The sequence below is a fragment of the Porcisia hertigi genome, chromosome 34, assembly GCF_017918235.1.
Source record: "Porcisia hertigi strain C119 chromosome 34, whole genome shotgun sequence".
Lineage (NCBI taxonomy): Eukaryota > Euglenozoa > Kinetoplastea > Trypanosomatida > Trypanosomatidae > Porcisia > Porcisia hertigi.
The window spans coordinates 1,373,321-1,386,494 of NC_090593.1; the positions used below are offsets into that span (position 1 = coordinate 1,373,321).

Here is a 13,174-nt window from a genome sequence, read left to right on the forward strand (position 1 = left end):
ACCCGGATAGGGAAATAAGAATGTACATCTTTACCACTACCCTATCCACCTCACGACGTGCACCACTGGTGCCTCTTTCTTTTTTCGATGAGGGTGGGGTGGAGGGAAAAGGGGAGGGAAGGGCTGTCCGTCTTCATCAAACGCGCTAAATCGAATCGCCACTCCTCAGCACCGCCGTCGGCTCTTTCAGCTCGCTCATGTGTGTGTCTGCCGGTATGTCTATGGAAGCCACCGCCAGTGTCGTTTTGTTCATGACACCTCGGTTCGCTCTACTTGTCCCTTCAGCCGCCTATATATGAGTATTTTTTTTCATAACCCTGCGTTCCTTTTCAATCGAATGCAGACATGTGCGAAGCCCGGTGTATAGAATTTGTATTTTAAAAAAAAAAAGTAAGAACCGTACAAAAAAAAAAAGAGCAAAAGACACGTGTAGTCGTGGTGGTGAGGGGGGAAGGGGGTCGGGGGGGGGGGGGGGCTGTTACAGCGTCTCGCTCAAGGGCACTTTCTCGTTGAGTTTCCGCGGCATGCCCCCGAACCTGCTTCGAACATCAATAAGTTGTGAGAATGATATGGATGCTCGCCTATGTACGCGCATGACGGAAGGAATGGATTGATGAACGAATTCTTGAGAGCCTTCAAGAGCAGCGGTGGAATGAGGAGCGATGTTGTGCCGCTTGCTCGCTCGCTCTCAGTAGACATCTCTCGGGCCAGCGCTGTACTGGTTTAGCTCAAGTCACTCCCACATCACCCTTCGTCATTGGGGGGGGGATAATATGAAGGCGGTACCGCTTGTTTGTTTGTTTCTTGGTTTTGCTTCAAAGCACCTATAGCGATATCGGACCTCGACTTCGGCCGCTCCGCCCCCCCCCGCCCCCCCCCCCCTACTCTCTCCCCTTCATCACCCCTTTTACTTTAGCTGCACTCATCAACGCTATTTTTACTGCCCCTTCTTTCCCTTCTCTTACGGCCTCCAATGATATACACTCATGTGTTACCATCTTTTCTAAAATGACATTGGCATCCAAAACGATAGCAAATTGCCTTTTGGTACTCTACTTACTCGACCAGCGCTTGTCCTCACCAACCTCTTCTACTCCCCCCCGTGCCAACCCACGTGTATGCGTGTTGCGTATTGCTGCGCCTTTTTTATTGCTTTTACACTTTTTTTTTCATTTTCTGTCGCTCCCCACTCCCTCGACTGGGGCCAACGCGACGGCCCTGCGTGGACTCTTTGGAAACGTGTCGTCGTAGTCTATAGACAGTGCCACGGGTCTGTTTTGCCTTTACTGTAAGGGACGCTTCGTCATCCTCAATCTCTCGTCCCCCTCCCCCCTCCTCTCTCTCCATCCCGTTCGGGCTCTCCTCCTCCTGAACTCGTCGTACCATTGGCGCTGTGCTAACTGTTCTGTCTGCCTTGATCGACGCCACCTTTGCCTTCTCCTTTTCTATGCACCTAAAATTTAGAAAGACCACCGCAACAAAGAAAAAAATATTTTTTCTTTACAAAAAAAAGGCGTCATTTTTAAAAAGACGGTGTGACGTGTCACCCTTCTTTCTTCCTGCCTCAATGTGCTGAGTGTCTCTCTCTACGCTTGTGCTCGCTCGCCGATTTGGTCGCAAAAAGTTCAAAGGGGGTAAAGTCGTTGGGCTTCAAACCAGGGAACCACTTGCGCCTCGGCCTCTTGTGTTCTTTTGCGGGTCCATGCACGTGTTTGTATACCCTACCTTCCCTCGTAATCTCTCTCACGCTTTTATTATTATTAAAACCGGACAAACCCCTGCCATATTCTTCTGTCCCGCCGCGTCAAAGTCCTCGGCCACCCCCCCCCCTGTTTCAAGTCTTCTTCCTTTTTTGGGGGTATTTGATGCGCCTTGTGTTCTTTCGTCTCCGCCCTCCTTCTCCCCCAATCCTTTGTTTTTGTTAGGGAAAAGGAATTTGAACAGTCGGAATGAGACGGGGTTTGAAAAAATTTTTTTTCGATTATCCGTTTTCCCGCCACGCACCAGAGACCCGCTCCTCACACACACGCACACACACACACACACACACGATATATTTTCGTTGGTGTGAGTGCCGGTGTCATGAACGCGGCAGCCCCCTTTTGTGTGGCTCCGCAGACGTGGCAGGGCGGCCTCGCTCGCTATCCTGCTAGTCAATCACATGTCTGGAATAAAAACATCATTCTTCAGCCGGAGGACATTGACGCTGAGGTGTTCAACGCCATGTGTCAAGTGGAGAACCAATACAAGAAAAACGAAATCAGCGGCGAGGACTTTGAGAAGCTGCACCTGACCTTCTGTCTCTTCACCGCGAACCAGTCTTACTACGACTTGATCCCGAACGGACGTGAAATCCGTGTAACGCAAACTAATGCCTTCGAGTTTTTCCAGCGCATCCACGCTGCCTATGACAACCTGAAACAAGAGCCAGTACTGAACCGGTCAGCCGAGCCTCACTTCCCCCCGCGACTTCGCACCTCGGGGGCACTGTTGCGCCTTACTCGTCAAGACACAGACGACCTCGAGTGGATTCGCTGGACCGCGCAGAACGACCCGGCAGCACTCGCCTTCCATCCAGACGAGCCGCTACGCTGGGCAGTCATACCGCGCAGTGGTGACTTTATGATTCGGTTGCAGCCAGAGGGCGAGAACACGTTTGTCGACCCAGACGACCTCGCGTTCTTTCTTGACATGCTCTCAGCCCTGTTGACCGAGATTGAACGCGCAATCTTCATCTTCGGGTACTATCCACCTAACTGTGTAGCAGCCGCGCCAGTTGGAGATCCAGACGAACGTTCAATTTGCATCTCACAACCGGCTCGCCCTTCTCACACTCCCTCTTCCCTGCAAGGCCTCCATAGCCGCAGGCCCTCGGCACTGCAAATGTCAGTCAACGCAGTACCAGCAGCAATCACGGAGCAGTCTCGCAGGACAATTCGCAGGGCTTCTTCGGCAGAACTAGAGAAGCAGCGCGCTCTCTTTTCCCCCACACATGACACGGGTGGCCTGCTCGCGCCGTTTCAAGAATTGAATGTGTAGAAGTGCTCCAACGCAACACATTCAGCAGCCAGGAGAAGGTTAGGGGAGAGTGCAAGACCGGTTAGCCTTTTGCATGCGTCAGGGATGGCGACAGACTGTGTTGTGAAGGGTATCGTCAGCTTTCTCCTCGACCTCTTACATCGCTGCCCTCCCCGCCCGCCCGCCCCCCCCCCTCTCTCTCCTCACAGTTTTTTTTTTTTGCTGAGTGAGTACCTCCTCCAAGTCTTTGGACTTTTGTGTGTTCTCTCTCTCGTTGCACTTTTTTTTTCTGAGGGTGTGCACTAATGATAGCCGTGGCCATTTAGGTGAATATGTGTCGGTGTCTTCTCCCGGGCCTCTCCGAAATATCAGACGTAATGCGCACTTGTGGTCACCTCTGCGTGCGAAATAGAGTAGGTGCTCGTCTTTTTTGGGGTATATGTTGTTTACTCTGTCTGGTGGTGGTGACATCTCCCGCTCCTCACACACACACACACACGGCCTTTGGTGTTGTTGCCTCTACGCTTTCGGCAACCACTCGGAATCAAAAACAGTTTTCTTCGTTGAGGCCCCTTTTTTGGCTGTGACTCCGCCCCCTCTGTAGGTGTGATTAGGTGTCAATTTTTTGGAGATTTAAAAGGGTGGCGCAGGTCTTCCCGAGCCTCGCTCACTTGTGCCTTTTTTTTCTTCGATGTGCTTGCCATTACGGTGAACGAGGTATGCCTCATAGAGTCTTGTCGCTGTAATGGCTTCATTTCTACCGTCCTGCTCTCCCCTTCTTGGCGGCACTCGTGCGCGACGGTACACTCTGCACAACGCTAACCTTTCTTTCTTTTTTTATTTGTTGTTATGTTCAGATGTCGTGCGCGTGTCTGCGTGCACATGGGTCTTTGTTTGGGGGGGAGGGGGGAGGATATACTGTGTTTTCGTTCTGTGTTCCACTATATCACTACCTTCCTCCGCACTCAAAGTCTTTTCTTTGGCAATCGTGCGTTTGTATGCGCAGTTGCACCTTGTGCTTTGGCCTCGCCCTTACTCACCACCCGCCCCTTACCACGGATACTTTTTTGGGGGGGACTTTTCATTGTCCTCTCGGAATCGCTGTCCATCTCATTCCATTACACCCGCTACCGTAGTCCCAGCATCATCTCTGCACCCCCTTTTTTTGCCCTTTTCTCGACTCCTCTTGTACACATTAAAAAAAAAATGGAGCTCGACAAAAAAAAACCGAAAACGAAGAATTTGACGACGTTACCGCTCCCCCTCCCTCCCCCCCCCCTCCCTCCCTCTTCAGGTATGTATGTATGTTTGTGTAGTGCACTCCTCCTCTCCGCTCCCCCGCACACTGTGCCTTTCTGCCTTCTAGCGAGACGGATTCTCGTTTGTGTCTTCTTCAGTTATCTTGTAGCGCTCATCCTCCGCTTGTGTGTGTGCGTGTAGATGTTTCTCTCAGAAGCCCCACCCCCCCCCCCCTCACGTACCTTTTCTTCGCTCTCCCTCCCTCCCCCCCCCACTCTATCATACTACTTTCACGCCTATACGACCTCCTCATTCGCCTTTCCGTTTTTATGTTTGGAGGAGGTTTCTGCTGCTGTTGTTGTTTTCTGTTCTGTGTGAAGTATTGTCTATGCCGTTGTGTATCCCTGTGTGCTTTTATATTTTTCTTTTCGGGGAAGCAATACCTGATTATTACTATTACCCAGTTTGACTGCCCTAGTGCGTTGCTTTACCTCGCTGCTTTCCGCCCACTCAATCCTTCCCCCTTTTTTTTACTCCTTTCTTGACTGCCCCAAAAATAAATAAATATATAAATAAATAAATATTTTTTTTTCGAGGCGCTCCCCCCCCCCACCCCACCTACACACACACACACGCCTCACTTGTGCATGCGCAGTAGGCGCATTTGCTCTTTAGAGGGTTTTACCCACCCCCGCATTTATATATATTTATATATATTTATATACATTTATATATTTATATATATTTATATATATTTATATATATTTATATATATTTATATATATTTATATATACGCATAGACACACCCACTAAAGCGTAGAGCCCCACGTACAGAAAGGACGGACGTTTCAACCCACTTATACATGGGTTTTTTTTTTGTCTCTCCGACTCTCTCACGCCGCCGGTAGGTCATCCCCTCCCCACTCCTGCCATGAATTTGAAGGTGAAGACAGCAACGAAAAGCACACATGGGTGCTGCCATTTGATATGAAAACAACCATTTTTCCTTTTCTCGTTATCTTCTGATATCCTCGTCTCCCTGTGTGTCTGTCAAGTGATTTGTTTACTCGTTTGAAGTGATTGTTCTATGCGCGTGCATGCGATTCAAAGATGTGAGGGGCCTCTATAGTGACTGCGTTCTCACAAATTGGTGCCCTTTGCCATGACGCTCTCTACTCCGATTTGTGCTGCCTATATCGCGGGATTGTCTGCTAGGGTGTCTTACTGGACACCGCTATCGTTGCTTCTTGGTGCTCGGTTGCACAAACAGCCCTACCCTCTTCTTCCTCTACTGCGTTTTATTTTTTTTTTCCGAGGCTCGCTGAATTCGAATGCCCCCCTTCTCTCTGTTTGGCACCCCTTCATCGACACTTCAGCTCGTTTTTTTTCCTTGATTTTGGTGCATCCGTGCTTCTCATCTCTATTGGCTGAACATGCGCACATAAGAGAAGGAGGAGCTCTAATATACTCGAACCACACACACACTCGCACCCATTGAGTGGAAAGGAGAACGTGCTGTTGGTACTAATCAGGGAGAGGGAGGGGTCACATGGGGAACTGGAATGCAGACGAGTGAAAAAGCTCGTCCAGAGAGCAGGAGGGGAAGAAGGGGACGCCAAATGCCCGCATGCAAAACAGGGAAAAGCCTCGGTTCTTTTTTTTTCCATTGTTGGTACCCTTTTGGGGGGGGGGGGATGCTCTTTGGTGCAGACACGGCGTGAACAAACATAGTGCAACACGCAATGTTTATTCCCGGGGGGGGGGACGACAGCGGCTGATTGAGCCGTCTCTCCATCACGTATACTTGCTGATCTGTTCTCGATACAGGGCGTGCCCCCCTTCGGAAATATTTCTTTCCATTTGTTGAACTTTTCCCCATTGCTGGTGTAAATTGAAGTGGTAAGTGCGGTGCCGACACATGGACGGTGCAGAGTTTAGTGGGCCAGCTTAACTGCTTTCTAATACGATCATCTTCTGGAGGGTGACATTATTCAGCGTTGTCGACCGCTCTTCTTTTTTATTATTGCCTCCCAGGCCTTGCGTATAGTCACTCTCCGTAGCCCATTTCGCCTCAGCACCACTCACTCCCCTCGGGGCCAGACCGTCTGTGAGTCTAACGCTCCCGCACATGTGGGCACTTGTTTGAAGCTGTTGTATGTTCCCTTGGCATGTTTTCCCTCTTCGTAGATTTTTGACCTCTCTTTTCTCCCAGTGTTTTCTTTTTCCTCCCATAATCTCCTCCTTTTTTTTATGTGTCTTCCTCTTGCCCCCTCCCTAAGTGCCTATCACACACACACACACACACACGCCTCCTTTCACTACACTTCATTCGTTTTTTTTCCCCGCTCTTTTCCGCTCTGCTGTGTGTGTGTGTGTGCACGTCCGTTTGGTGCCTCCTCTTTTTTTTTTGCGGATCGTCCAGATTTTCCCCCCTCCCTCTGTCTTTGTTGCATCTTCTCATGTATACAACTGTTTGTTTCTCCACACCTGCATCTACCTGTATGCCTCTCTCTCTATTGGGGAGGGGAGGGCTTTCTTCTTGAATCCTCTTGGGGTGTGTGTATATGTATATTCATACGTACCCGTTTACGTGTTCATGGTGTGTTTTTTTTTTTCGGGGGGGGGGGGTTGGCACCCCCTCATTTTTTTCCTCGATGGAAGCCTCTGCCCCACTTCTCTCTTCTCCCCCAAACCAATATCCTCGTCCCATCGAAAAGCACGGAAAACACGGCATTCAAGAGATTTGAGCTTTATGAAGGAGGGATGTTGTTGCTCTTTTCACGCCTCATGAAGTCTATCATGTCCTCTGTTCTCTCCCCTTCTTGCGTGTTGGGTCTGCTCATTCCCCCACCCCCCTCCCCTCTTGTCATCCTTAGATTTAAGTATGCAGCCATCATTACTTTTATCACTCTCACTTTTTTCCCCCTCCTGTATGCGTTTCAAAGTATAGCGTAAGTATGATACCCTTGAAGGACGTCCAACTACACCTGAGCCCCGCCCCTCTTCCTCCGCGGTGCATCCCCTACTGCGTGTGCAGCAGCAAACGAAGCTTTTCCTCTCTGAAAAATGCGGGGTGCTCTCGGCATCGATTCCCTACCCACCTCCATTCAACGGATTAGCCGTTACGGCTCTTGAGATGCGGCAGATGTGTAATACGATCCCTGGCTACCTTTACAATCTCTATGGTCAAATATAGAGACGATCTGACCCTTTCATGCCCACTCCTCCTCGGCCTACCCCTTCACATTCTGTTATTCTTCCCCCCCCCACACACACACACACATACACACACGTGCTTTCTGCATCTTCTTCATTCCTCACCTTCTCTGCACCTCATCACTGGCACCTGACCTTTCAACTCTGGTGATTTCTTGGAATTAGAAATAGAGAAAAAAGCACAAGGAGAACCATGCATACACAGTTGAGCAGTTTGTTTTCATGGGTGGGACCTGCGGCTGTGGTGGCATCCGTGGCTTACGCGTATGCGGCCAATCATCCCTCCGCGGCCCAGGCAGAAAGCGGCACGGCCTACCGTTTTCCTCTGACCACGACATCCTACTGCAGCATTCTCTTCTTAGTCTACGCTTCGGGGGTGATGCCGCGCAATCCCTTCTTCCCCAGATTTGTGTTTAACCAAAACATCTTTCCCCTGCTATACAAGTTGTACTGCACCTACACGATTGGATACCGCGTTCTCCGCCCTGTCATGCACCAGCCTGTTGCCTACCCACACTCGGATTACCGCAGCGGTATTCGCTGCATTGACGCTGGCAGTCCGCTTCCGCTGAAGTCGGCCCCTCCAGGTACCCCAGGGGACGATCTGTTTCTCACAAGGTTCTACGCGCGCGCCGGGGGTGTCGTGGATGCGGCTCTTTGGAACGGCTCAGTCGTGCGTGGTGTTGTTGTTGTGCCCATTCCCATCTTCGCCGACAACTACGCCTACCTTATCATCTCGATGCAAACGCACAAGGTCGCCGCAGTCGACCCAGCAGATCCGGAGATGGTGCTGCGCATCATGGAATCTCTTCGCGCCCAGCTGCGGGTACCGCTCCAGTTGACGGAAGTCCTCACAACCCACAAGCATTGGGACCACGCAGGAGGCAATGAGATGCTGGCAGAATTTGCAAAAAAAGGGGTCCCGGTGCCGCCGCACAAGAATGCCGGCGTCGACTGTGCCCCGAACATCCCGCTGGTTAATCCCCTGATGCGCTTTATCGGGTCTGAAGAAGATGCGCCTCTCTGCTGCGACGTCCTCGTCAATGATAAGTCGCCCGCGTTCGATATCATTGGCGGTGCGGGGAAGGTGCAGGCGATGGCTGCCCCCGGCCACACGAAAGGATCTCTCGTCTTTGTGGTTGGCTCAGCGGAAGAGGGCATCCTTGCCGCCAGCCCGCCTCGCGTGGCTGTCTTCACGGGCGACAGCCTTTTCTGTGGCGGCTGCGGCGCGCCGTTTGAAACAGCCTCAGTAACGCAGATCATGAAGGTGCGTGCAACGTTTCTGGAGGACCCACGCATGCGGACGCAACCGGGCACAGGCCAGGAGGTGGCAGAAGAAGACGTCCTACTCTACGTGGGGCATGAGTATACGGAGCGCTTGTTGACAGAAGTGGTCACGCTGATGGCGCGCGCCGTGACGAGCGACCCTTCCAGCGACCCGCGCGGCAAGCAGTACGCTCGTAAAGTCGCAGAGGCGCTTCACGGAGTGAAGGTGCTGCGCATCGAATCGGATGGGCTCAAGGATGCAGCGCATATGGGACAGAAGGTGGACGGGCAGAAGCCGCCATTCCGCCTTCCGTTGTGCACTATGCCGTCGTCGTTGAAGGTGGAGAAGACAGTGAACCCGCTCTTGACCGTCGACGAAGAGGTGCTTGCCGCGCTGGCAGAGGCAGAGAAGGACAAACCAATGGATTCAAATGCAGTGGAACGGGCCATCTACTGCTCTGACCGTCGTTGCCTTCCTACCTCGGTGATGTAGGCACAAGGCGGCACGCAAGCTGCGGCAGCCGAACCAATGGATTACTGCCAGTTCACTTGTTCTGTTCATGTCGTTGATCCTGATCTCCTTCGATCACCCCCTCCACGCCCCATGGCTCTTCTTGGTGGACTGCGGTGTTGGGTGTAACGATTTTCGTCTCGAAAAAGAATGGAAAGCGTCTGTTTGGGTCGGGTGAAGAGTTGTTTGGACGCAGGTCAACTCTTCTGTAGTCCCCTCCAGAATTGCTGCTAGTAATGGGCGAACGACTGCTTTGGGTTCTCCTGAGATACGGGGGGAGGGGGGGGGGGGGGGTGCTAATGAGTTGCTCATTCACACCACAACGAAGGCACCGCTCTCGACCGCTGCTTATTGCTTCTCCTCTTTGTCCCCCTTATTCCACTCTTGTATGTTGGCCCCTGGCTCTGTAATGCCCTCATTCTTTGTGCGTAGGTGTGTAGGAATGAGGGAGGGGAGGAGGCTTTACGACTCGTCGCTATGGCGCCTACTCGGGCATAGGCTGAAGCATATGAAATTCGAAAAGACGCGTACTCGGCTGCGTCACTCGTCCGCATACAAGTCTCTTTATGACGTGCGGCGTGGAAAGGGGAAGGTTGGAAAAAGAGAGACGCGCACAGCGTTCAAAAATCCGCACCTGAACTGCTGCCGGTGATGCTCAGAGGAAGAGACCCCAGGGAAGCATGTAGTGTCACCACCCCGTGGCGCTATGTACTTTTCCCTTTTCATCCTCTCACATGAGATGCCTAAAGCTGTGTGTGTGTGTGTGTGTGGAAAAGGTCTCCGTCGTTGAAAAGGGCTGTAGATTTGCCCATATGTGCTTGGCTCTGCAGAAGAAGCAGCTGCCGCTGCTGCTGCCTCGTTTTTTCATGGCAACTGCGTCTGGTTTTGCTTTTTTGACCCGTGCACCCGCCGGCCCCTTTGAACCCCCCTTTTCCGGGGTGGGGGATTTCCTTCCATCTCCCTTCGCTCTCGCTGATGTACGGTACCCTTCTCCGTACTGTTACACGAGAGACCGTAATATAACCACCATGGTGTTTGGCCTGTCTGCACAAACGCACACAGACACACCACATGCATCGCGCTGAATCGACTCCGTTCCCAGATCCCCACCGTCTTCATCGTTCCATCTCCTCTCATATTGGTTTTCATCGCTTTTTTTTTTCCGCGCCCCTGAACACAACGTCCTGGGCACGTGCTGCTGCGTTGTGGGGTCGCCTGTTTGGTAGTGCATCTTTCTTCACTTCAGGACCCGTGGCCCCTCTGCGCACCCACGCGTCTCCACACCCTACCTTTCTTCCGCCCTGTATTACAAAACATATCCCCTCCTGTCATTTTCTTTTTTTGCCACTTCTCCCACGAGAGACATCTACTGCTTCAACACGCACATCGCCTCTATATTGACTCTGGTGGGGCGGGTGGGGTGCTGCTTATCGTCTTCAAGTGAGTCGGAACCCTCCGCTCCACTCAAACACACACAAGCAGTTATAACTACGAAGCGGGCCGAATGGCGGCACCATTGCTCCCTGAGGTGGACACCGCTGCAGCGCCAGCGTCCCTTCGCTCCAATGCCCAAGATGAAGTGGAAGTGCTGCCAATCGGCAGCGGCGGCGAGGTGGGTCGATCCTGCGTGGTGGTGCGGTACAAGGGGCGCGGTGTCATGCTGGACTGCGGAAACCACCCCGCGAAAAGTGGCCTTGACTCTCTTCCCTTTTTTGACAGCATCAAGTGCGATGAGATCGATGTGGTGCTCATCACGCATTTTCACCTAGACCATTGCGGTGCGCTGCCGTACTTCTGTAATCAGACGTCCTTCAAGGGTCGCATCTTCATGACTAGCGCTACCAAGGCCTTCTACAAGATGGTCATGAACGACTTCTTGCGCATCGGCGCTGGGGCTAGTGACCTCGTCACAAGCGAGTGGTTGCAGAGCACGATTGACCGCATCGAGACGGTCGAGTACCATGAAGAGGTCACCGTGAATGGCATCTCCTTTCAGCCGTTCAACGCCGGCCACGTCCTTGGGGCAGCCATGTTTATGGTGGATATCGCCGGCATGCGTGCACTGTACACCGGCGACTTCTCGCGAGTACCGGACCGCCACCTGCTAGGGGCGGAGGTGCCGCCGTATTCACCCGACATCCTGATTGCGGAGAGCACAAACGGCATCCGCGAACTCGAGTCCCGTGAAGAGCGCGAGCATCTTTTCACGAGTAGTGTTCATGACGTCGTTCGCCGCGGTGGTCGCTGTCTGGTGCCAGTTTTTGCCTTAGGCCGTGCGCAGGAACTGCTGCTCATTCTCGAAGAGTACTGGGATGCACACAAGGAGCTGCAGAACATCCCCATCTACTACGCCTCCTCCCTGGCGCAGCGGTGCATGAAACTCTACCAAACCTTCGTAAGCGCCATGAATGACCGTGTGAAACAGCAGCACGCCAACCACCACAACCCCTTCGTCTTCAAGTACATCCACTCGCTTGTGGACACAAAGTCCTTTGAGGACAACGGCCCCTGCGTGGTGCTGGCCTCGCCAGGCATGCTTCAGTCCGGTATCTCGCTGGAGTTGTTTGAGCGTTGGTGTGGTGACCGGCGCAACGGCATCATTATGGCTGGATACTGCGTTGATGGCACCATTGCAAAGGACGTGCTCGCGAAGCCGAAGGAAGTGACGAAGCCGGATGGCAAAGTCCTACCGCTGCGCATGAGCACCATCGAGGCCGTCTCCTTCTCCGCCCATTCCGACGGTCGGCAGACACGCGACTTCATTCACCATCTCACCAAGGTGAAGCACACAATACTGGTTCACGGCAACCCTGGTGCCATGGGGCAACTCAAGAACAAGCTCCTTCAGGACTTCCGTGACCGCAACATGTCTGTTTATACGACTATGAACCAAGAGTCAATACGTATTCCGTTTGTGCAGGAGCGCACCGCGAAGGTCATGGGCAAGCTGGCGAACATAAGCCTACGCGAGGGTGAGTTTGTAAGCGGGGTGATGCTTGTGTCGGGCCAGCACCAGTACAGTATTGTCCACCCCGACGATGTCCCGGTGTTCACTGACTTGAGCGTGAACCGCGTTCAGCAGGCCATGGTTCTCCCGCTCCCACGCCACCGCTCCCCACTGGAAGTGCTGCAGGTGCTCCAGCGGTACTTCGCGCAGAGCAAAATGTTTGAGGATGTGGCGCCGCGTCCGTCCAATCCCGAGGAGGCGGCAGAGGCTCACCGGGTGGCTGCCGAGCGTGGTGAGGTGCGCGACCCCGACACGAGGCAACTGTACGTCTCCAAAGATGTCACCGTTGACGTGCACAAAAGCTCGCAGGCGCAAACGACGCTCACCATCACGTGGTACAGCAGTCACTACAACGACCTCCTTGCTGATGTCACGTGCATCGCGCTTGCCAAGCTTGCGGAGGAGCCTCATGAGGCCGAAGGAGAGGACGTGCTAGTGCCTGCCGACGTCTCTAGCCAGGACCGTATCTTCCGTGTCAAGTGCTTCCACTACATGATCTCCCAGTTTTACCCATCCGTCAAGACGAACTTGTCATCGGGCAGCTGCAGTATCACCCTTCCGGATGGCCAGGTCGCAAACATCGTAGACTGCATTGAAGTTTACTTGGAGCGCAGCACTGGCAAGAAGGACGTGGACTACGATGCGCCAGAGGTACAGAAACTGAAGCAGATCCTCAAGCGCATTTATCTGACGTTGTTTCCTATTCCAGTGGACAACGGCTGGTGCGATTGCGGCATGATTCACGGAGAAGAACCGGTGGCAGAGTAACGTTTGTCTTGCGAGCCGCCCCTCTTCCTCCTCCCCACCACCACCACCACCACCCCAGTTTCTCACGGTTCTCTACTCGACTCCAGATCCCGCTTGCCTACACGTCGAGAGAGAGAGAGAAAGAGGGGGGGGGCGTACAAGCTTCGAT

The 13,174-nt window shown here is 52.8% G+C and overlaps 3 protein-coding genes across 3 annotated transcripts; all 3 read left to right on the plus strand.

Annotated features, from left to right (window-relative positions):
- Nucleotides 1-2,082: 2,082 nt before the first annotated feature.
- JKF63_01906 (uncharacterized protein) lies at nucleotides 2,083-3,039 on the plus strand (the record flags this gene model as incomplete). Its single annotated transcript, XM_067897950.1, has 1 exon — nucleotides 2,083-3,039. One exon carries the CDS (start codon nucleotides 2,083-2,085, stop codon nucleotides 3,037-3,039), a length of 957 nt encoding a protein of 318 aa, XP_067754107.1.
- A 4,628-nt stretch (nucleotides 3,040-7,667) lies between these two features.
- On the plus strand, nucleotides 7,668-9,233 carry JKF63_01907 (uncharacterized protein; the record flags this gene model as incomplete). Its single annotated transcript, XM_067897951.1, has 1 exon — nucleotides 7,668-9,233. One exon carries the CDS (start codon nucleotides 7,668-7,670, stop codon nucleotides 9,231-9,233), a length of 1,566 nt encoding a protein of 521 aa, XP_067754108.1.
- A 1,522-nt stretch (nucleotides 9,234-10,755) lies between these two features.
- Nucleotides 10,756-13,026, plus strand: JKF63_01908 (uncharacterized protein; the record flags this gene model as incomplete). The annotated part of the gene is made up of 1 exon (XM_067897952.1): nucleotides 10,756-13,026. One exon carries the CDS (start codon nucleotides 10,756-10,758, stop codon nucleotides 13,024-13,026), a length of 2,271 nt encoding a protein of 756 aa, XP_067754109.1.
- Between the last annotated feature and the right edge of the window lie 148 nt (nucleotides 13,027-13,174).